Below are 22,867 nucleotides of genomic sequence, written 5' to 3' on the forward strand. Positions count from 1 at the left end.
ATGGGGTTCTGTTCCCAGCCCAGAGAGTTGCACATTTTTCTGAATATGTTATGTTTTCTTTGTGCACTTACAGTATGTTTCTTTTCATATCCCAAAGAAGTACATTTTAGGTGAACTGAAAACTGAGTGAGTGAAAAGTATTTTTGGAGATGAACTTGCATCCCATAGGTTTTGTATTGTAGATTCCAGTTCCCCATGATCCTGTATTTGAAAAGCCAGTTTTGAAAATGCAAAAGGTGCATTGACTGCGCATTTACAAAAAAATTCTTCGGTAGTTTCACAATTGGACATTTCTAAAAAGACATAATGCACTTAAATAATCTGTTCACCGGAGACAGGAGTAAGTCCTTCAAATGCAAGTCCTAGATGATCTTCAAGTGTTGACCTTCAGGTGTCAAGTCTCAAGTCATAATTAAGTTCTTTTTTTAAGCAAGTCAAGTGAAATTATAGATGATGGGACTTGAGAAAAAGTGCTTACACTTTCACCACTATGTATAATTAATAAAATTATGGCAGTGTCTGATGTATGCTAGCATCTAGTCATAGAATAACCTTTTTCAGATAAAACAATTCTAAATGTGAAGTAACAGCAACATGATGTATTAGTAATTGTTTCAGTAGTAATTTACATATGTAGTATTTTTCCACAGTTCCCTCATAAGTGCACTGCATGTTAAAAAAAATAAAATAAATAAAATGCTATATGGAAAGGCAATGTCACCTCTGAGTAATGCAGCTACATAATCAACTCTCATTTTGTTATAGTAGCACTTTTCTACTGAACTCTTATCAACCAACAATTTACTGTTGGTAGACAGACTCCTACTTTGTGTTACCAAAGCTGTTGCAGTATAGAATAGCCCCTACATCTGGGTGGTATACATCTCCCTGCTGTTTTCATCTTTGTCATGATGTGGGAGATCCCCTTGCTACCGCACTAATATATTAACCGCCATGTGCAACTATGTTTTTATGCACTGTCTATGTTTTGTATTGTTCTCAGTTATTTATTGCATTGCACTTCATTTCAAATGATTGACATTTAAATGCTTTTCGACAACACATAACTGGATGGGGCATGGGGGTGTACCATGTTTGAATTGTACAGGTGGGTATGGCATGGGGGGAAGGGGATGATAGAGGTTTGATAATTTTGGCTTATTGTTTGGTTCTAGGCTTTATGTAGGTAGAGTTTCTCTCTCTCTCTCTCTCTCTCTCTCTGTGTTTTTTGTTTTCAGCCATCTCATTTAATGGTCACTTTTTGGAATGTTTACTGTCTTAAGTTTAAATGTTAGATGATGAAGTCATCATCTATCTCTAAAAAAATTGGAATCCTAGCTCCCAGCCAAAGATATGTCATAGTTTGGGAGCAAGCAATACTTCATACCTGAGTGAGGCTTTTGCACACTCTCAGAAGTGTGGTGTGATTTTTTGAGTGCAGTGAAATCTTTGCTTCTAAACACTTGACTGAGGTGGGTGTGATATCAGTGTATTTAGTTATGTACTAGAAGAGATTGGTGGTAGGAAGATTGTGCTGTGCCATCCTGCTTTTTCTTGAAAATCTGATCCAAACCAATCTCTCCAAGTACCCTATCTTGTTTAGTTCCTAGAAGGGAGTGGAACTGGTTAGAAAATTAGCTGGTCCGATTCCACTCTTCTGACCTTTTATAACCTTTGTAATTATTCTTCTCTTTCTCCACTCATCTCTATAGCAAATTAATTTAGCTACCTTGGAATAGAGGCCTCATATATCTGTCAGAATATGCAGAGATACTTTTCATTAACACATTTGTTGAGGCTAGGTTAACATGGCTTCCACTTGTTGGCCAATGTTGCAGAGTGTTCAGTTCAGTTCAACAACAAACAATTTTCAAGCCTTCTGGACTACAATTGGGAGGTGCAGCTGGCTTTGTTCTGTTATAGAACTATACATCTAACTGAAGTACATTGTTTTGGTTGAGCAGCCCATGTGCCAGATGTGCAGCTTTCCCATATGGTAGTTGTACATTAGCTGACATCCTTATTGTTGGCTATATATATTATTAAGCCCACTCTTTTTTAAATTGCTACTTCCTCATTTTATGTCTTCAGTCTTGATTACCTTGTTTAACTAACCCATTAACTCAACACTATTTTGTCATTCCAAATAGCTCTGTTTTACTTTTCCTGTCAACTTTAAAAGGGGTTGCATACTTTTTACCCTGTTGTGTTCCTGCAAACCCTTCTCTTTTGCTAAAGCCTGGGTACATGATCTTATGCCAGATTTTTTTTCCTTTCATTGCGATGTTTTTCTTAGGAAGGTTCAGTTGTTATTCAGTAAGAATCCCAGTCAACAAAGCATCCAGTTTGCCCATAAAATAAATTGTAGACCTCAAAAGATTAGTGTAATGGGCCTTATTCCCAGTCTGCATAGCAAGCTGGATTCATTTGGTGGTACTGTGCATCCAATTTATTCTTTAAATATATATTTTAATACAAAAGAATGTTAAATCATAATGGCAATTTGAATAATTATATGCCTCAATCAATCATATGATTTTTTGCTTTATAAATAAAGGCTAGTTGATATAATATTAATATGCAGTCACTCTTTCACCTTTGTGAGGATTTAATGTAGTGGAGCCCTACAATTGTGGAAATCGTAAATAATACTCTGTACCCCTAACTGTGGTGGGATATGTCACAGTGTGATTTTTTTTTTTGTGCTTTAATGTATTCATGGCTTTGAGTTTTTTTTTTTCTTTCTTACCCTGCTGGTTAATCGATGCTGATATGCATGTGCACTCGTCTTAATGAGTTGATTGCCATTTAGTGGCGTGGCATTTGCATGGCATCAGCTGGGGTTAACCACAGAAATAAAAAAGGAGAGAGGCAGTTGAGAAAGGAGAAGAATAAATTGGAAGAAAGGAAACCAAAAACTGAGCATGAGCAGAAGCAAGCTGAGGGCTAAGAAGAACGGGTAGAGTTCCACACAGATTTCCAGAAGAGTTTAGACAGAGAGAGAGAGAGAGTGAACAGTTGAAACCAGCTGGGAGGAGATGTCTGGATCTTCTGATTAACTAAGGGAGTAATGAAGGTGAAATGTAGCTGGCCCAGATCCCACAGTACTTTTCTCTTACCAAAAATAATTTATAATATTAACGATATGGTATGTACTTACAATGATTATATTAAATAACACTAGTTTTTTATATATTATTTTATGAGATATGAATTATTCTCATTATTGTTTATATATTTATGCTTAATGCCTTGAGCATGGGAAAGGCGCTATATAAATAAAATGTATTATTATTATTAATGCATCATCTGTAAGTTTCTGCAGTCTTTCAGCAAACTCCAGAAATATTCCCATTTAATTGTTCACGGCCAACTCGCTAATAAGAGCAACGGATAATGTCATATTCACAAATCTGGAGGGACAACTAAATTTCTTTGTCTCTCTGTTATACAGACCTCAGCTGCTGTTAAAAGATTTCCTTCAAAGCGAAGTGAGCAGGGGGCAAAGCCCCCTAGTTTCAGTAAAAATATTGTAGAATATATATTACAATTATTTCACAAAATATTTCAATGGAATTAGTCATATTTTCAGAATCAAATTATGTATTAGCTTGTTCCTGTTTATAAGAATTTCAGCTCATTTAGCTTTTATAAGTAAAACAGTGCTCTGGAAATGTCCCTTATGTATATATTTAAAAGATTTAAAAATCATTGTTGATTTTTCTTTCTTACTATGATTTATTTTGAACTATAATATATTAAACATAAATCACTGCCCCTATCGAACTGCACAATCCTTGTTGAAAGTTGTATGCAACTCATTTATGACTTATGCAACTATATAGTAGACAAAAATTTCTTAAACCATAATAGCAAAAGATATTTATTTCAGGCAGTTACAATATTGACTGATTATTTCATGTGTATGACTACACAAGCAGTTGAAAGTTGGCATTTTGTTAGTATCATGTCTCAGTCAGGGTACCTTCCTTGGCTGGAGTTCAAAATCATGTTTTGTGTCTCTTTTGTTAATTTTTGATTCTTTTATTTATATTGATTATGCACATCAGTTTTTACATTTGGTTTTGTTTTAAGTATATTAGTTACGTTTGCTATTTGCTTTTGTGTGTTTTGTGGGTGGTCCCTTCAAGAGGTGGGGTCACTTGCCAATCATCACCAGGAACTTCTCTCAACTCTGTAAATCGAGAAGGTCTTCCACAGTTCCTTGCAGTACATTTTGAATGTGCCTGGGAGTGGTAAGTTTAAAAAAGTTTGGTGCTGTGCTGTGGAATTTTGACCTTTATCTCCTGTGTTTGACTGCATTTCTGGATTACTATATTGGAACTTGTTTGCATTGTACTGCCTTAGTGTTTTTTGGAAATTCCTTTGCTTCTTATGCTCCACTGAGCTTCATTGTTATCGAATAGCATTTTGAGAATAAACTATTTTATGAAGATTTGGTGCTTGCCCTAATTAATAGCCAGGATATAATGGTGATATCCCCCCACACCCGTGGACATTTTTTTGAAAGTGTTTTGGAACTTATTGAGATTTATGTGCTTTGGGACTCCTAGTCTACAACAGTTAACTAAGGCATATATATAATCATTGTGAAATTATATGTTACACTAGGGATGGATTTATCAAAAACGGTACTTGAGGAAGATGAAAGCCTTGTAATAAATATATTAAGAAGTCTGTTAATCTTCTTATTATTATGAGACGTGATTTGTTTTCTTCATGTTGCTGCTGAAATTCTTTGTTTATAGACCCAAGGATCCCAATAATGGATTGATATTGGTTAATCATACAGTACATAAAAAGGAATTGTATTGCAGCACACGATTCTGCATGATTCAATTACCCTGAAATCAGACTTTCCAATGCAGCTCTTTAATTATCTAGCAATTCATGTTCAAGTGGACACTATTGCAACTTTTTATATGGTGTTCAATTTACAGTGCCTTTAAAAGGTACTGTATTCACTCCATTGGAAGTTTTCACATTTCATTATTATGCACTATTGAAACACTGGGTTTAATTTGGCTTATTTGATATTGATCAACAAAAAAAAACTCTTGAAAGTGGTCTAAATTAATAACATAACATGAAACACAAAATGATTGACTGCATAAGTATTCAACCAACACCAACTCCCCGGACCCCTTCCCCCAATCTCAAATTTAGTTGGTGCATGTTTGGCAGCAATAATATTCTTAAATCTGTGGTGATAGATCTCTTTCTTCCTTACAAAACTGTTCAAGCTCTATCAAGATGCATAGGGAGGGATCTTGAGTGAATATTTTTTTGAAATGCAGTCACACATTCTCAATTGGTTTGAGATCACTTTAGGACAGTTAATGTTGTTGTATTTAAGTCATTCCGGTATAACTTTGTCTTTATTCTTAGGGTTGTTATCTTTCTGGGAAATGAATGTTTTCCCTAGGTGCAGGTTTCTTACAGAATGTGTGAGGTTGCTGTAGGATCTCCCAGTATTTTACTGCATTCATTTTGCTCTCTCACCTTAAAAGCCTTCCAGGGCCTGTTGCAGAGATGCATCTGCACAACATGATGCAAACACTACCATGCTTCACAGTAGAGATGGTGCATTTTTGATAATGGGCAGCTGTATGACATGTGCCAAACATGGTGTTTAGTCTGTTGGCCAGAAAGCAGAAATTTTGGTCTCATCAAAATTACATAATGCCTTTCTCCTTGCCACACTCCTAGAAGCTGTGACTGGTGAAAGATTTTCTGCTGGCGCACACAGTTTTTTTTATAATAGCTTGGTCTAAGCAGACTTACAGATGAAGTACAATATTCTTTTGGTTTCCTAATAATTGATTTAACTGTAATCCTAGATACTTTCAGTTACTTGGGTATTTTTTGTATCCATCTCCTGACCTGTACTTTTTAATCACCTTTTCATGTAGTTGCTTAGTGTATTATGTGGTATAAATTAAACATATGAATTAAAAAAAGAAACTTGTCCTGGTAGAGGTGTAGGGTTGTATTTACAGACAGTTGAATTTGCATAACAGTGCTGAATTAATGCTTACATATCATATTTTGATTGGTTAAAAGACATGAGGAGGACGGCACGGTGACGCAGTGGATAGCTCTGCTGCCTCGCAGTTAGGAGATCCGGGTTCGCTTCCCGGGTCCTCCCTGCACGGAGTTTGCTTGTTCTCCCCGTGTCTGCGTGGGTTTCCTCTGGGTGCTCCGGTTTCCTCCCACAGTCCAAAGACATGCTGGTTAGGTGCATTGGCGATTCTAAATTGTCCCTAGTGCATGCTTGATGTGTGTGTGTGTGAGCACCCTGCGGTGGGCTGGCGCACTGCCTGGAGTTTGTTCCTGCCTTGCGCCCTGTGTTGGCTGGGATTGGCTCCAGCAGACCCCCGTGACCCTGTAGTTAGGATATAGCGGGTTGGAAAATGGATAGATGGAAAAGACATTAGGTGGTTTCGCACTGCGCACAGCCTGCATAAAATAAGTCTTTCTCTATTATATCCTTGTTCTTCAATATCGCTTGAATTCAGCTCTTATTGTTATGGAAACTGTGTACATGCCAACTAGCAAGTCTTACTAGGTGAATGAAAGAACATTACATAAGCCAGTTTTTTTAACCATCCCCCTGAAACAGTCTGTTTGTTTATTGACCATTTCAGCAGTCTGTTTATGACATTTCTAAAACAAATATTTATATATTTCAATGTCTGCTGCAAACCACAATACTTAACTATTGCTACCTCTAAATTATTCTCTCACTATTCTTTTTATCTTTATTGTGTAGGTTAACCCATGATAGATAGATGTAACTTCATTTGTCCTCAAGGAGAAATTTTGGCTTTTTACAGAAGAACAGTAATTAATAAACCAATCAATCAATAATTAAATACTGTTATGACAAATAACAAACTCATCTTAAATATACAACAGAATGACTGACTAAAAAGGAAACTGAATGTGTAACATTTTTCATAGATAGATACTTTATTAATCCCAAGGGGAAATTCACATAGCAGCACTCAGCTTTGTTGTCATTCTCTCCTTTGTTGTTTAGCTCCAGGGGATCAAGAGTGCAACACATAATTCAACCTGTGTTTTGTTCAGATTGTTAATTCACTGTGCCTCTTTTGAAGTGATGTTACCGGCCCAGCATACCAAGTGTAGAAAATTGCACTCGCCATCAAAGTTAAGCCATGAATGTCACTACCCACATTCAAGAATGCAGTCTCCTATGAAAAAAAAAGTCTGCTCTGTCCTTTCTTTCATAGTCCAGTCCAGCGGGACATTGATGTGGACCCCCAAGTGCACCAGCTCTATACCTACTCCCTGAATAGTAGATAGATACTGACTCACTACAATTTGGACATTCCAGATACAGCTGCATTTATAGAACCCCATTGACTACAGAAAGTTGGTCTCCATTTAACTAGTTATGTGACTAATATAAGCAATTACCTACACCAGTGGTAATTTAAGTGTGTCTTGTGTCAAGTGTGTGATGAATTATTATGTGTTAACATCTATAATTAATAGATAAATAGCACTTTTCAGAGATCTGTTTTTACTTTGGCATTGTAATGTATTTTTCTGTTAATCATTGTCAAAAAAGCTGAATTATATCCACTGCGATTCAGTACTGTATAACAATAAAATGTGAACATTTCAAAGGGGTGAATGCTTTTTATAGGCACCGAAGAATGAAAACTGAAGTTTATTTTGTTTTTATTGAGATTCCTCTTTAGTGTAGCATTACAACTTTTGTCTTTTGCTTAATGAAAGTAAGATGCATGGCAAGGTCAGGATCAAGGTGTTTTTACACAGTTGAAGCAAATCTTTTAACCGCAGCTGAGGTCTGTAAATAACTAGTTCCTTTGGGAGTGGGGGTGTTCAGTAATGTAACTGTTACTTTAGCACAACAGTAATTCCAGTCTCATAATAATGTCAGTAATTTTCCCTAGTATACCACTAATTTCATGCCTACTTATAGATTTAAAAAAAAAGATGTCTTTTTTCAAATTTCAATTTGCAAAGTTGACACCTAAATACCCTGACCATCAGGATGGAGCAGTTGAATTAAATTGAGAGATGACTCGTGTTTAAATGGGGTTGATAGATCATTTTAAGTAAATAAACACATTGTATTTAAATAAAGCTGCTTTAGTTTGTTAATGTTTTGAGTTTTTTTTTTACAAAGTGTCTACTAAATTTAGTGTTCTACTAAAGTATACTTGGGCCATGCATTGCATTAGTTGAAATTTATTAATGTATTATGTTTTTTGAAAAAGAAACCTATTCTCCATTAGTCAATATTGTCTTGAACGGTGTATAAACAAATGTACACACACACATTTTGGTCTGAACACACACCTTAATGATCTGAATTGGATGTCACAGTCACAGTGAGGACAGTTGTATTGCTGTTGGTATAAAGGAGCCCCAGGAGCATTATTTGACACATTTCTGCGGAATAATTCGTTGGCTGAAAGTACATACTCAGTGTTTGTTTGCCAGAGAGAGGATGTGTGGCATTATTCGTAATGGCACTCAGTTTGGTTTAATTCTCTCCTTTGCTACTATCTCCAGGGGGTACAGAGTGTGTTGTATAAGTGAGTTTGCCCTTTTATTCAGTGGGCCTCTCTTGAAGTGATGTTACCGGCCTGGCACACCACACCGCAGAAAATAGCACTGGCCTTCACAGAGTTATAGAAGATATGAAGAATGTCACTTCCCACATTAAAGGAACACAGTCTATGGAAAAAGCCTGCTCTGCCCTTTCTCATATATATGTTTTAAACCTCTCGGGGAGACTAGTCTTGTTTACATTTCCTAACCACACCTCTATTTCTTGGCAGGTGTTCTTAATCAAATCGAATATCACATCGCTTCTTTGCCATTTTTTCTTTGATGAAAGTGTGCCTGCTATGTAAATGAGGAACTTGTTCTTAACTCATTCCTTCCTCTGCACTAGGGACCTACACATGGTTGGCTTAAACTGCATCCTTGCCCATCTCATCACCTGCTTCAGCACCTGCAAGAATAATTTGCCTTCAGGCACTGACTCGGTGGTCACTGTGAAATCATCATTATACAGTGGTGTGAAAAACTATTTGCCCCCTTCCTGATTTCTTATTCTTTTGCCTGTTTGTCACAAAAAATGTTTCTGATCATCAAACACATTTAACCATTAGTCAAATATAACACAAGTAAACACAAAATGCAGTTTGTAAATGGTGGTTTTTATTATTTAGGGAGAAGAAAAAATCCAAACCTACATGGCCCTGTGTGAAAAAGTAATTGCCCCCCTGAACCTAATAACTGGTTGGGCCACCCTTAGCAGCAATAACTGCAATCAAGCGTTTGCGATAACTTGCAATGAGTCTTTTACAGCGCTCTGGAGGAATTTTGGCCCCACTCATCTTTGCAAAATTGTTGTAATTCAGCTTTATTTGAGGGTTTTCTAGCATGAACCGCCTTTTTAAGGTCATGCCATAGCATCTCAATTGGATTCAGGTCAGGACTTTGACTAGGCCACTCCAAAGTCTTCATTTTGTTTTTCTTCAGCCATTCAGAGGTGGATTTGCTGGTGTGTTTTGGGTCATTGTCCTGTTGCAGCACCCAAGATCGCTTCAGCTTGAGTTGACGAACAGATGGCCGGACATTCTCCTTCAGGATTTTTTGGTAGACAGTAGAATTCATGGTTCCATCTATCACAGCAAGCCTTCCAGGTCCTGAAGAAGCAAAACAACCCCAGACCATCACACTACCACCACCATATTTTACTGTTGGTATGATGTTCTTTTTCTGAAATGCTGTGTTCCTTTTACGCCAGATGTAACGGGACATTTGCCTTCCAAAAAGTTCAACTTTTGTCTCATCAGTCCACAAGGTATTTTCCCAAAAGTCTTGGCAATCATTGAGATGTTTCTTAGCAAAATTGAGACGAGCCCTAATGTTCTTTTTGCTTAACAGTGGTTTGCGTCTTGGAAATCTGCCATGCAGGCCGTTTTTGCCCAGTCTCTTTCTTATGGTGGAGTCGTGAACACTGACCTTAATTGAGGCAGGTGAGGCCTGCAGTTCTTTAGACGTTGTCCTGGGGTCTTTTGTGACCTCTCGGATGAGTCGTCTCTGCGCTCTTGGGGTAATTTTGGTCGGCTGGCCACTCCTGGGAAGGTTCACCACTGTTCCATGTTTTTGCCATTTGTGGATAATGGCTCTCACTGTGGTTCGCTGGAGTCCCAAAGCTTTAGAAATGGCTTTATAACCTTTATCAGACTGATAGATCTCAATTACTGCTGTTCTCATTTGTTCCTGAATTTCTTTGGATCTTGGCATGATGTCTAGCTTTTGAGGTGCTTTTGGTCTACTTCTCTGTGTCAGGCAGCTCCTATTTAAGTGGTTTCTTGATTGAAACAGGTGTGGCAGTAATCAGGCCTGGGGGTGGCTACGGAAATTGAACTCAGGTGTGATACACCACAGTTAGGTTATTTTTTAACAAGGGGGCAATTACTTTTTCACACAGGGCCATGTAAGTTTGGATTTTTTTTTCTCCCTAAATAATAAAAACCACCATTTACAAACTGCATTTTGTGTTTACTTGTGTTATATTTGACTAATGGTTAAATGTGTTTGATGATCAGAAACATTTTGTGTGACAAACATGCAAAAGAATAAGAAATCAGGAAGGGGGCAAATAGTTTTTCACACCACTGTATGTATAAATTGGATTTTGACAGATCCTTTGCTTGAACTTTAGGTCTTTGTACCCTGGATCTGCCAATTTCACCAGTGTGTTCTTCTCAAAGCAGCTTTCAGGCTGAAATTACTATAATAATCGAGGATGAGTCCTCTAATATTATCACCAAAATCTCCTTCACCAGCTTATGGGGCTTTGAGCCATAGGCATTGGCCAGATCTAGGCACAGGTCCAACATATTGCCTTTATACTCCTTGGCATTATATGAATTCTAAATGAAGAAAACCAAATTTGCAGCTGCCAATTTTAGACAGTGTAGCACAGCAGGCTGCTTGTGTCCCTGCACTAAGTAAAAACTGTTTGGCTCTTCTCTGTTGTCTAATATTAAAGAAGACCATTTTTTCTTTATTATATACTGCTTATCAGGCAAGACAGTGGATAAATGTGTAGAACTACTGCCTTCAAAACCCATAACCAGTGACAGTGTAGAATTTGTACATTTTTCCTATTTCTATGTGAGTTTCCTCAGAGTACTCCAGTTTTCTTCTCTAATCCCCAGAGGTGTACTGATTGAGTGATTGGTGATTCCAAATTGGCTGATTTTTGTAGTAATCTCTTCCTCTAATTAGATTATTTTTTTCCTATTAAAATTAATATGAATTAATTTGAACCTAATTTTTGTTGCTTAGTCTTTGGAAATGTGACTCTTTTACTGATATTTAAGTGAAGAAAAAAAAAACGAACTCCTTACAATACACCTAACAATATGACAAACATTTTTTAGCATTTTATTCAGAATGCACCTTAATGGATAAGTGTCTGTGTGTCCGTCTGGCTGTTATGTCTCTGTCATTTCAACAGATGGCACATCATAAACATTTGTAGTAATAAAATGCTTTGCATTGGTCATTCCAACAGATGGCACCTCACAAGCATTAACACTTCTTTAACAAATTGAATACTACTTGGCATATAACAGACATCTATGGATTTCATTTGTCATTCTAAAAGATGACACATCATGAACATTTGTAGTAATGCATTTTATTACTACAATAGTCTGTGATGTGACACCTGTTGGAATGACAAATTTATTATTATTACATGCATTACAAAAATACTTTCCACTGAACTAGAAATGTTAAAACTGAGGTCTACATTTATTACTTGGATTTCAACCTGTCTTAGACATGTTCCACAGCTAGTTAATTAAAAAAAATTAATTTTAAGTTCTTTTCAGAACACCTAGTCCCCTCCCTAGGTTCATTGAAAAGGATGCCTCTTTGTTAGGCTATTGCTTGGAAATACAGGACAGTTATTTTGCATTAAGTTTCTCAGACTCTGATGTAATTATTATTCTTCAAATATTAAAAATTATTATTCTTCAAATATTAATGCTGGTGTTTCTATCACAAAAATGAACTATTTGTGGTCACATTTCTTCTAAAACTTGCTAATGAGGCCTCTGATTTTTTTAGATTACCACCCGGTTTTCCTGATGAAATCTGATGCCAAACTACTGGCAAAGCTTACTTGCTGGATGCCTGCGATCAGTCATCCATAAATTAATACACCCCAGTCATATTATTGATGACATTCTGACTTTTATGACCCAAATCCTTAAAAGAAATTGAATCTTCACAGAGTCCACCTTTATCAGTAGTCCTCCCACCCTTTATCATCCCACTGGCAAGCTCATTCAAATATCTGTGCTTTAGTGTATCAACATTAGTCCAGGAAAATTGCTATTTTCAACTACTGCCATATTCTGAAACACACAAGAAAATCCCTTTCCTCTTGATACTCTGCTCCCATTATCTCTATTCTTGTTTGGTTTTTATTAAAATGAATAGTATACCTTTTTCATTTTATTAGTGCCCTGCTTCCCTTTTCCCTGCTTTGCAAACAGACTGTTTCTCAAGCAATAATCCATAACAGGTTAGACAAGGCAGGGCTAGCTGGGGGTTGGGCCAAGGCATATCTTTGTCTGATTAATAATAGTACTTGTACTGTAGGCATACACCCTTGTGATTTAGAGTTGGGACCTTCCCACTAAATGGTGGAAAGTGTGCTCCCTGCTCTGTTTTGCCATTGAGACCTCTTATTTTGTATGTTCTTGAAATATGATGTCAAGTTAAGATGTACCTGAGCTCTTGGTCCAGGTTTGAATAGATGGTTGATCCACATTGATGCTTGAGTTTGATAGGGCATCAGCATGCTCAAGTTTTGTCAAACATTAGAAAATATGGAACTGTTACCTTCTTTACCAACCCACCCTATTTTTGATTGCTTTTGTTCTCTGTCTCCCCATAAAATGGAAATCTCTGTTCTATATGTTAGTTTTCATAAGGTGGACTGCAGGCTTTCATTGTTGCACAAAGTTTTGGAAATGTATCCTCCATTGCCCCACATCTTATTCAAGAAATAAAGTTTTTAAAACAACCCCTTTTCCCACAAAAACACTATTCACCAATATATTCAGTTTAAATCATTGCAATGGTAACATCATTCATCCCTAAAGCATTGCACTTTTTGTTACTGACCATTTCACCAATAGTGACTTCCTTGTTTTCCAAATGCTGTTATGCTGATTGTGCTTAACTCAGCCTTTTTAGTCATTTCTTCTTGCCTGTCATTCCTTGATATACTGGGCACATATAGGGGATTCTGTTTTATTTCTTTGTTGTAAAATTGATTGTAACTGTTCACAACTTTGGCAAAATTGTAATTACAAATTCATGTTTCATTCCAAGTATTAGGATTTCTGTATCACTGTGTCTCTGTGCAAAAAACAAAATGAATAAAGTCTGAGTCTCAACCACTCAGAGGTTTTAACAGATGTTGGTACCATTGTAAATAAGCTGTCATCAGGTACTGTTAGGGCTCAGTCAGTAATTGTTTTAATACTGCAATTCAGTATTAAAACAATTAGGTATACGATAGGGCGGCACGGTGGCGCAGTGGGTAGCGCTGCTGCCTCGCAGTTGGGAGACCTGGGGACCTGGGTTCGCTTCCCGGGTCCTCCCTGCGTGGAGTTTGCATGTTCTTCCCGTGTCTGCGTGGGTTTCCTCCGGGCGCTCCGGTTTCCTCCCACAGTCCAAAGACATGCAGGTTAGGTGGATTGGCAATTCTAAATTGGCCCTAGTGTGTGCTTGGTGTGTGGGTGTGTTTGTGTGTGTCCTGCGGCAGGGTTGGCACCCTGCCCGGGATTGTTTCCTGCCTTGTGCCCTGTGTTGGCTGGGATTGGCTTCAGCAGACCCCCGTGACCCTGTGTTCGGATTCAGCGGGTTGGAAAATGGATGGATGGAGGTATACGATATTTGGTAATATAATTTGTTTGAGAGAATTGTTTCATTATGATGCACTTATAACATATATAATATTATTCATTATAAACATGTATTATAAACAAAGCACATAAGACACGCATTATAGAAAAAAAACAACAAAGTGTTTTTTTTTTATATATAGGAGCACTTGAAGTTCTTTCAGGGGAAAATTTCCCCATTTTCTGTACTTCACTTTTAGCACATGACCAGTAATAGTTACTAATTGATTCCTACATTAAACACTCATTTTCTTTAACATACATTCATCGTATTTTTAATTAACTGCTTTGACTACTGCTACCATGTTTATTATTACACATCTATTATACAGGGTAGGACATACAGATCTCCCACATTTTGAAGGGGTATAAAAAATGAACAAAACTATCTAAAACAAATTGTATATATTTCTGAAAAGTACCTAAAAAGCAGTTTTGTTTTAATAGGTTTTAAAAATCATAGACCAATGGCTGCTGTCATTGGCAATACATTGCTGAAGATGTTCCTGGAAGTTCTCCATTATTCTCCAGGTCATCTCAGGCGGAATGGCGTTGATTTCCTGTCTGATCCTTTCCTTGAGGACAATGTTTGAAAACCTTTTCCTTTAGGTATCCCCAAAGGAAAAAGTCACATGGGCTTAAATCTGGTGACCGTGCTGGCCACCCCACGTCTCCCCTTAAAAAGACCAAATGCACAGGGAACATTTCCCTCAACACTCTGAGCGAATGTTGTGCTGTGTGAGCTGTGGCCCCATCCTGTTGAAACCACACATGTTCTGTCATAGGTCTGCCAGGTGATTTACTTTTCAGTGTGGACTCAGTTGCCCGAAGGTAGAAATCCATAGCAAAATTGTTTTTTCCAATCTGGTACAGATGCATTTTGACCGAGCGTGAAACGTGCACTGAACGCTATCTGCATCACTATCACAGAATGGTTGTTCTTATAATGCACTTGAACAACAAAGCATGGATGTTCACCGGTCCAGCACATAATGGGTACTGAAAATGGTAGAGCCTAACCTACCGAATGAGACCTACCCCACCTCTCTACCCCCACTACAGCTCGCACAGTTCTCCCTCGAAATGTGGGAGATCTTTATGCCCCACCCTCTAGTTTGAATACTTCAGCTGTATATCTTTTAATTTGTGTACAAGATATTATTTTTTTTATAATTAAGGATTCATTTTCAGTTTCTTAACAAATAGGATAAATGATTAAAACAAATATGTGTAATTGGCATTAGAATTAACATTCCAGGCAATTGTTTTGCAGTGAATTAAATGAAGATCCTCCTCCCTCATACAGCTCCAATCAGAGATCAAGTCTTGATGCTGGTGATGCACATCTTGTTTCTTACATTGCAGGTTGTGGTGTGCATACCTTTGGAAGCAAAAATAAGGTCTCCTAATTTTTAGTAAATATAATTTTTACTTGTGGATTTTCAGTGATCAGTGAAGGAGACACCTGCTTTGCTCTCTCTGAACTCATTTCATTCTCTTCTTTTTTGTGGATACTTTCTGTCTAAGCAATAATTAGTTTTTAACAATATGAGTGTACTAGAGGATGGAAAGGGTGGACTATGCATGGGTGAGTTAATATTACTTCTTAACACCTCTTAAACTTTAGTAAAATTGTCTTTCTGATATATGTATTGACATGATCAAGTTATATTAACTTGTACTGTGCAAATATTGAACTCCCTTTTTAGATCTATCAGTATTTCTGTATGTAACAGTATTTATATGTCAGACATAATTATCTTGTTAATACTGTCACCATGTTGGTGTCTTTAGCCTTGTAAAAGATTTCTTATATTTAGGCATTGTATTTCTCACCATTTCCTGCAATTAACTATTTTTAAACGGACAACTGATGAGTGGAGAGCTTAGCTTCTAATACTTGCTACTAGTTGCAGTAAGACTCTATCCTAATGTGCTACTCTATATATAGCACTAATATCCATTAGTTTAATAGACTCTGTTTCTTTCAACAGTGCCTTTGAGTTTTACCTTGCAAGTTAAATCTTTATATACAGTAGTATCTGTTCAGTTATTGAAAAGGAATGTTTATATTTAAAACATTTTGCTACATTATAACAATCATAAGATTTGTTTTTAATTTCTGTTCTTTTTAACAATAAAAAATGTAGACATTTTATTTCATTTAAAATCAGAATATTTTTCTTTATTTTACTGAAGAAGTGGCACATAACCAGTGTGACAAATGAGTCATAAAACAAATGGGATTCACATAGGGTCGTGTGATGCACACTTCATATATTTAACAGCAGACAGAACATTGACAATTATCCCTAAAAAATGTAATATATAATATAGATTTTTTTTTGCACTGAAGAAGGAAGATGAGCAGGTGTAAACCTCTTCAATTTCAATTTTACAGACTTCATTCATGATTTCATTCATCCATCCATCCATTATTCAACCTGCTATATCCTAACTACAGGGTCACACTGGAGCCAATCCCAGCCAACACAGGGCGCAAGGCAGGAAACAAGCCCTGGGCAGGGTGCCAGCCCACCACAGGGCACACATACACACCAAGCACACACACTAGGGACAATTTAGAATTGCCAATTCACCTAACCTGCATGTCTTTGGACTGTGGGAGGAAACCGGAGTACCCAGTGGAAACCCACGCAGACACGGGGAGAACATGTAAACTCCATGCAGGGAAGACCTGGAAAGCGAACCCAGGTCTCCTAACTGCGAAGCAGCAGTGCTACCCCCTGCGCCACTGTGTCACCCTAAAGTATTTCATTTGTTGGCAAATATGAAACCATAAATAAAATGTCTCAGCATTTGTTTTATTTTTACAAAAATTGTACTCATTTAGGATCACTGAATTTCTACTGTGTTTTGATTAATATTTGTGCTTATTTAATTTACATTTTTTGGCCTTGTGTAAGAAGGAAATTAACAAATTGTATAATAATCACTCGGATATTAGCTATTCACATTCAGTTGATGGCTACATTTTAGTACTGAAATAAATGTTGCATTCCATGATACAATTTACATCTCTCTATTATAATAAAAAAAACTTGGGGTGAGCAGGGGGCTTTTGCTGCCTAGTTACACAAAATAAGTAGGTTTGGCAAACTGAAAATACAAAAAATACAACTGTGTCCTTCCTAGAAATAGAAAAAAAAACTGCTCTTCCATATACGTAGGACATACCTTCCACCTTTCGACAAACAGTTTAGCTTGCAGAGCCCACCAGCCAGTCTCTTCCCTCTGCTTTAACCACTGGTCATATGTGTATATAAATAGTTAAGTGTATACGTTTTGGAAAATTGTTCCAAAAAGTAAGATACTCATGAGAAATAGAAGGCAAATGAAAATAAACTGTAAATTTCATAGGTTTCTAATGGATAAAGTCGGTTTGGGCAAGAAGCATTGTCTCCTTCAGTTGTTCAGTTGTGACTGGCAAAACACCCTCATGCATTTAAAATTTTTAAAACCATATTCTTTCACATTTTCTAGTGTTTCATTTGCCCTTTTCAGCAGGTGAAATTATCTGAGGTGTGGACCTCTGTCTGTGCTCATTTTGAATGACCCTAAATCTATGCACAGGAATATATTTATTTAGTTATTTATAAGGGATGGTAGCACAGATATAAAACACTGTTGTGTACTGTTCTCATAAACATTTATTAGCCTTCATTTGTTCTATTTGTGATAAGACTTCAGATGCTGCCAGTTAACATTTAAACATTTAATTTTTTTAGTAATTTGTAAAAGATTTACAAAAACACTTCTATTAAAAGGAGAGAAAGAATAGCATATTTTTCTGCTTTTCACTTTTTGTCAGAAGTAGTAAATTGTTCCTTTTAATGTCAGCAACACCTTCAGTTTGAAATAATATATGAGGTAAGGTAACACTCTGACAGGTTTACAAAATTATACTGTATATACAGTATATTAAAAGCAGCAGTATTATATTTATACAGATATAGAGATTCCATTTCTATTTTGTTTTGCTTTAAAATCATCCAGATAATATAACCAGCATACCAAGAACTCTAATAAGAATATATGTCAAAATGTACAGTAGCCTTTTCCTTGGTCACTATTATCACAATATATTGTGGAGCAATATTTTTTTCTTGCAGGTGGAACTGAAATATAGCACCAATAATTAGATGGAAAATAAAACTGTTCCTTTTGTTTTATGTGTGAAGAGTGTAGCAGCCTTTTTTAATTAAACATAAATTAAATGTTGGCAGCAACAAAGTAAACAATTCAAAATAAAAGATGGTATTCTTTAGTACTTGTGCAGCTACTTATTGTACCATAGCATGCAATAGTATCATGTAAAATTTATTTGAAAGTGCAGTAGTATACAGCAGTAGAAGGTATCAGTAAACTAGCATATAACTAAGAAATTAATACTCCAAACTACATACATTGACTCATGATGGCACTGTAATTAGAACTTTAGTGACTGTTGTGGGTATCTGGGTTTAATTCTGGTACTGGTCCCTTTTTTTGTAGAGTATATGGTGCAGGAAAGAGTAACATTATTTATGAAATGTACTTGTATCCCAAATATTCTTGGTTTTTGCCTTATGTGTGTAATTCCATGATAGACATATCTGCATTGCAGTTAGGAAAAAAAAAACAATTAAGAAAATTTTTAATAAAGGTACAGAATGTGCCTGGTGCACGGGTTATAATCTTATGATGTAAATACTGACCTGAAAACAGGTCAATGTATATATCATTATAAATTTCTAGTATGTCTATTGAGTATTATCAGTGAGTACTAAAACCTTGTGTTAAAGAATATTCAATGAGCCTAGTCCTAATAAAAGCATTAGAAGAACAGCCATTGATATTTGCAACAATTACGGTATTTTTTGTCTCACTCCTTTTAATTATAGAATAATGCAGAGTGTCTGTATGTAAATACATGCCCCATACACATTTTTTTTGTTCAGACTGTCAACTACAAAATGTTGTTTGCAAGTTCAGCGTACTTAATAGGGTGGGAACAATACACATTTCTTACATTTCATATTTTAGTTTTGTGTTCACGATGTATAATAAGTCTTCTATACATCCGCAGTTAGCGATCAGATGTGTACAGTTTTGATTTGCATGGTTCTTCATTGAACTTGACCACACCACTCACTCTTACTGACAATTCTGCTTGAATTGCTTGTGCTTTAAGGAGAAAATACAAATGGTAGAAAATTAAAAGTCGTGACATGCAAATTATGAGGGCAGCAGCAGATTATTGTGTTCGCTTTTTTAGGTGTTTGGATAATAATTTCTTTGACGGATATGAATTTTTTTGACGTATGTTAGCAGTGTGCAAAAATAAAGAAAATATAAATACGAAGCAGAAGTAGACTAATTATTCGACAGCTAACTATTCGGATGTACATCTTTTGTGGCAGTCCAGCCCGTTTTAATTATTTTTTATTACGTAATGCCGTTAATGCAAAAAAGCGTCACTTTCAAATTTGGTTCTTGTCCCAGTGCTGCCGTATAAAAAAGTGGTTCGCTGAAAATAAGAATTTCTTATTTATGGTTATTGTATGCTACTCTAATTGTGTATACTGCTGAACAATAAGAACAGTATCGATCTATTTTCTGAACGTGTAGGGGAACTGGTGCAAAGCAAAAACCAGCTGTGGATGGTATGCCATCATGCACAAGTTGTTAACCATTGTCAGTTTAAACCGGGCAAATCCAGAGTTGTCAAGTAAATGAGAGAAAGCCAAGTTCACGAAAACAGAACTCCAGTATCAAATGACAGTGGGTGTCTGTGTGACGAGGACTTTCGTACACACCCTTCAACCTAGCCGTAGATCATTCCTAATCCAAGTCGGCACTCAGCCTCCTACACATGAATAGTGAACAAACAACCTGCTTAGCCAGCCAAGTCAAACAATGACATTAAACTCAAACACCTGCTAGATATTTTGACTGCATGTGCTCATCTTCTGATAGGCTCGTATTGTGCCAATCGCTTTAATTTCTGCCTCTGCATGTTCTCTGCCACCGCAGTCTCCGCATGGTTGACTTAAGCAAGGTTTTACTGTTCCATTTAATTCGAATTTGCACGACTGCATTTGCGTTCTAATTTGGGATCCTGAGGTGGTTCGTCGTGTGGTAGGTGCGGCAACGCGCTGTATCAGTGCTTGCTCCCAACGTCCTCCTCCTCCCGATACAGATTGGACAAACTGAACTTTTGCCCATGTCCACATGCCTAATAATCATTTTCTCAAATTCTGTCGAAGTGTTATGAACTATCGACATGCTTCTACCAAGGTAATGAATTATTTAGCAGAGAAGTAAAACACTGTAATGTCAATTACTATGTTTCCTGGATGGATTTCATGGCATTACATGGCACCATTCAGTGTATAGGAGAGCAAAGAGTAAGCAAAAATTATTAGTCAGTTGAAAAGTCCTACATGAAATAACACATCTAGAATTACTATCCTGTCAAAATATTTTTAATATGGATCTTTGCTTTGATATATGGAATAGCCTAAACAATATAGTAAAGAACATATTAAATCCTGTACCAAGTACACTTAATAATTAATAAGGATAATTTTGCATCTGGGAAATAGGCTCCTGATTTAACACCTGCATTTGCATACGTGTCTTATTTTTGGTTTGTAATAACTACCACAGTCTACCAATCCACCTTCCATAAACCACTGTAGCTTTAAATGAGCTTATCCTGCCAATAGTATTTAGGTGTGATGTTTGAAAATTCAACAGGTTAATTTGAACCAAACTTTACATTTCTGGTTTATGTCATATTTTGTGTTTGCTAAAGAGAAAACATTTGCTTACATAAACCTTGATAAATTGTCAACTGGCTATATCTTAAGTATAATGATAATACACATTATAGGTCATGTTTTGCTATTGTTAATTATTGAAATTGCTTTGTTTCATTGTGCATTTACTGATATTTGTGTGTTTATGTAAATATTGTATTTTTTGCAATTTTCTGTCAATATTTAATAGTTGTAAATATGTGTAAGTACTTTAAGCTTGTAAAGAGCAGTATACAAAAATAAAATTATGTGAATTGAGTTGAACCTACATGAAAGTTTAAATAAACAGAATTTGAAGAAAAATACTTGCAGCTTTAGTTTGCTTTAGGAAAAAAGTGAAAACCTCTCTTCAAACAGGTATAAAGTGCTCCGTTGCTTATAGATGAAGAGAAGGTAATTTGCAAATTACAGTGCAAAAAAAACAACTTTCTGACCCCTCTCAATTTAGTTGGATTAATTGGTCATTTTAGTATCTCTTTAATTGTACAGTAGTATCACCACAAGCATATAGTAGTTTTTATTGTCTGTTTAGGAACATTTTGGATTTCACTGTGTCCATAAAAAACTTTAGAATTAATTTTATTCCTTCTCTATCAATTTTTCTCAACATATAGTTGCAATGCTTATTCTATGTATTCTAGGTTTATTTATTGTACTAATAAAATGGTGGATTAAAAGTAATATTTTTTTTGATAAACGTTTACTTTGAAAGCAGTGAATCAGGAGGGGATGATATAGAAGGACTGTGTCTGTTAAAACCCAATAGATAAAAGTTTTTGGTTTTTTTTACAAACTATTTTTTATTGGAGGAACTGACCTGAAGTATATATAGTTGGTTATATCGTTGCATTGGTGTGGCTGTGACAGATGTAATTTACATAGTTAATACCCATATGCAAATGTGATATAATGTAATTTTCCTTGAAGACAAAAGTAATGTGTCACTTGTCTACCCATACTCTGTGAGATTTATTTTGCTGCACAAACTTACTGTTGTCGATGAAATGTGAAGAAACCCCTGAAACTAGTTTGGGCAAGATGCAGCAGTTTTATATCCTTATTCTAAAGGGTTGTGCTAGGAGTGGATGTGTTTGTGAGTAATACTTATTGCTTTGCATAAGAATACGTTTGTTTTTATTTTATACTCCTTGCAGGTTAATGGTTTGTTGAACTCATGCAAAATGTGTCAGTTTCTGTAATGGAAGTTGTAAGATATAAATAAAATTTATTGTATGGCTTAAAAGTCAATAATGATAACCGACAAAACTTGATTACCGTATCAAACTTGATGAAGTCACTTTAGTGTTTATTGCAGGATTAACCTGCTAAAGCCTGTTTTGTTAACTAAAGCACACCTACAAAAACATTTTCATAGGATTTCTCAATTTGATTTAAACCCAACAAAAAACAGGTTTTCCTTCAAACAAAGATCAACTGATAAATATTTAAATATAGAAAACACAGTAAATTAGCGTTTTCTGTTTCATACCAAAACATGTTCTGCAAATGGCATTTAAGATAATCTTTTTTCCTTGTTCAGAATGTGCTATCTTTCCATCTGTATATATTACATTGCAGATTAAATTTGTTGTCTTAAGACTGCAAAGTTTAATACTTAAGTTGAATTATTTAGAAGTTATAGGGAAAGTGTAAAGTTTAAACAACAGTATTAAAAAATTGCTGTGTAGCATGTAACCAAGCATTGTGTATTAAAAATTTGTCAAATATCTTTCCATTCTTAGCAATCTCCCATAACTTAGTTTAAATATTTTAAAAAGCGCATTTTTGATTATGGCACAAAATTATATTTACTCGAGAAACAATTTGATGGTGCTTAAGTTATCTAGAGTGGATTCAGAAAGTATTCATGCAACTCCACTTTCTGCACACTTTAGTGTGTTGTAGATTTTATTTTATATGGATACATCTGCAATTTTTGCCCATTAAGCTACACTGAATAATACATAATGATAAAGTCAAAACTTGTTTTCCAAATGGTTTGCAAATGTATTA

General features: G+C 36.0%; 1 protein-coding gene across 3 annotated transcripts in view; it reads left to right on the forward strand.

Annotated features, from left to right (window-relative positions):
* Nucleotides 1-22,867, forward strand: part of slc12a7b (solute carrier family 12 member 7b) — a 233,137-nt gene that overhangs the window by 118,539 nt on the left and 91,731 nt on the right. The window contains exon 1 of one of the 3 annotated variants that reach the window (XM_051928818.1): nucleotides 15,395-15,618. The exons of the other annotated variants lie outside the window; for them this stretch is intronic. Coding sequence (XP_051784778.1) covers nucleotides 15,579-15,618 — 40 coding nt within the window. The 5' untranslated portion in view covers nucleotides 15,395-15,578. Of the gene's footprint in view, nucleotides 1-15,394; nucleotides 15,619-22,867 lie in introns of those variants that run through there. 3 annotated transcript variants of the gene reach the window in all.

The sequence above is a fragment of the Erpetoichthys calabaricus genome, chromosome 6 (genome assembly GCF_900747795.2).
Source record: "Erpetoichthys calabaricus chromosome 6, fErpCal1.3, whole genome shotgun sequence".
NCBI classification, from domain to species: Eukaryota; Metazoa; Chordata; class Cladistia; order Polypteriformes; family Polypteridae; genus Erpetoichthys; species Erpetoichthys calabaricus.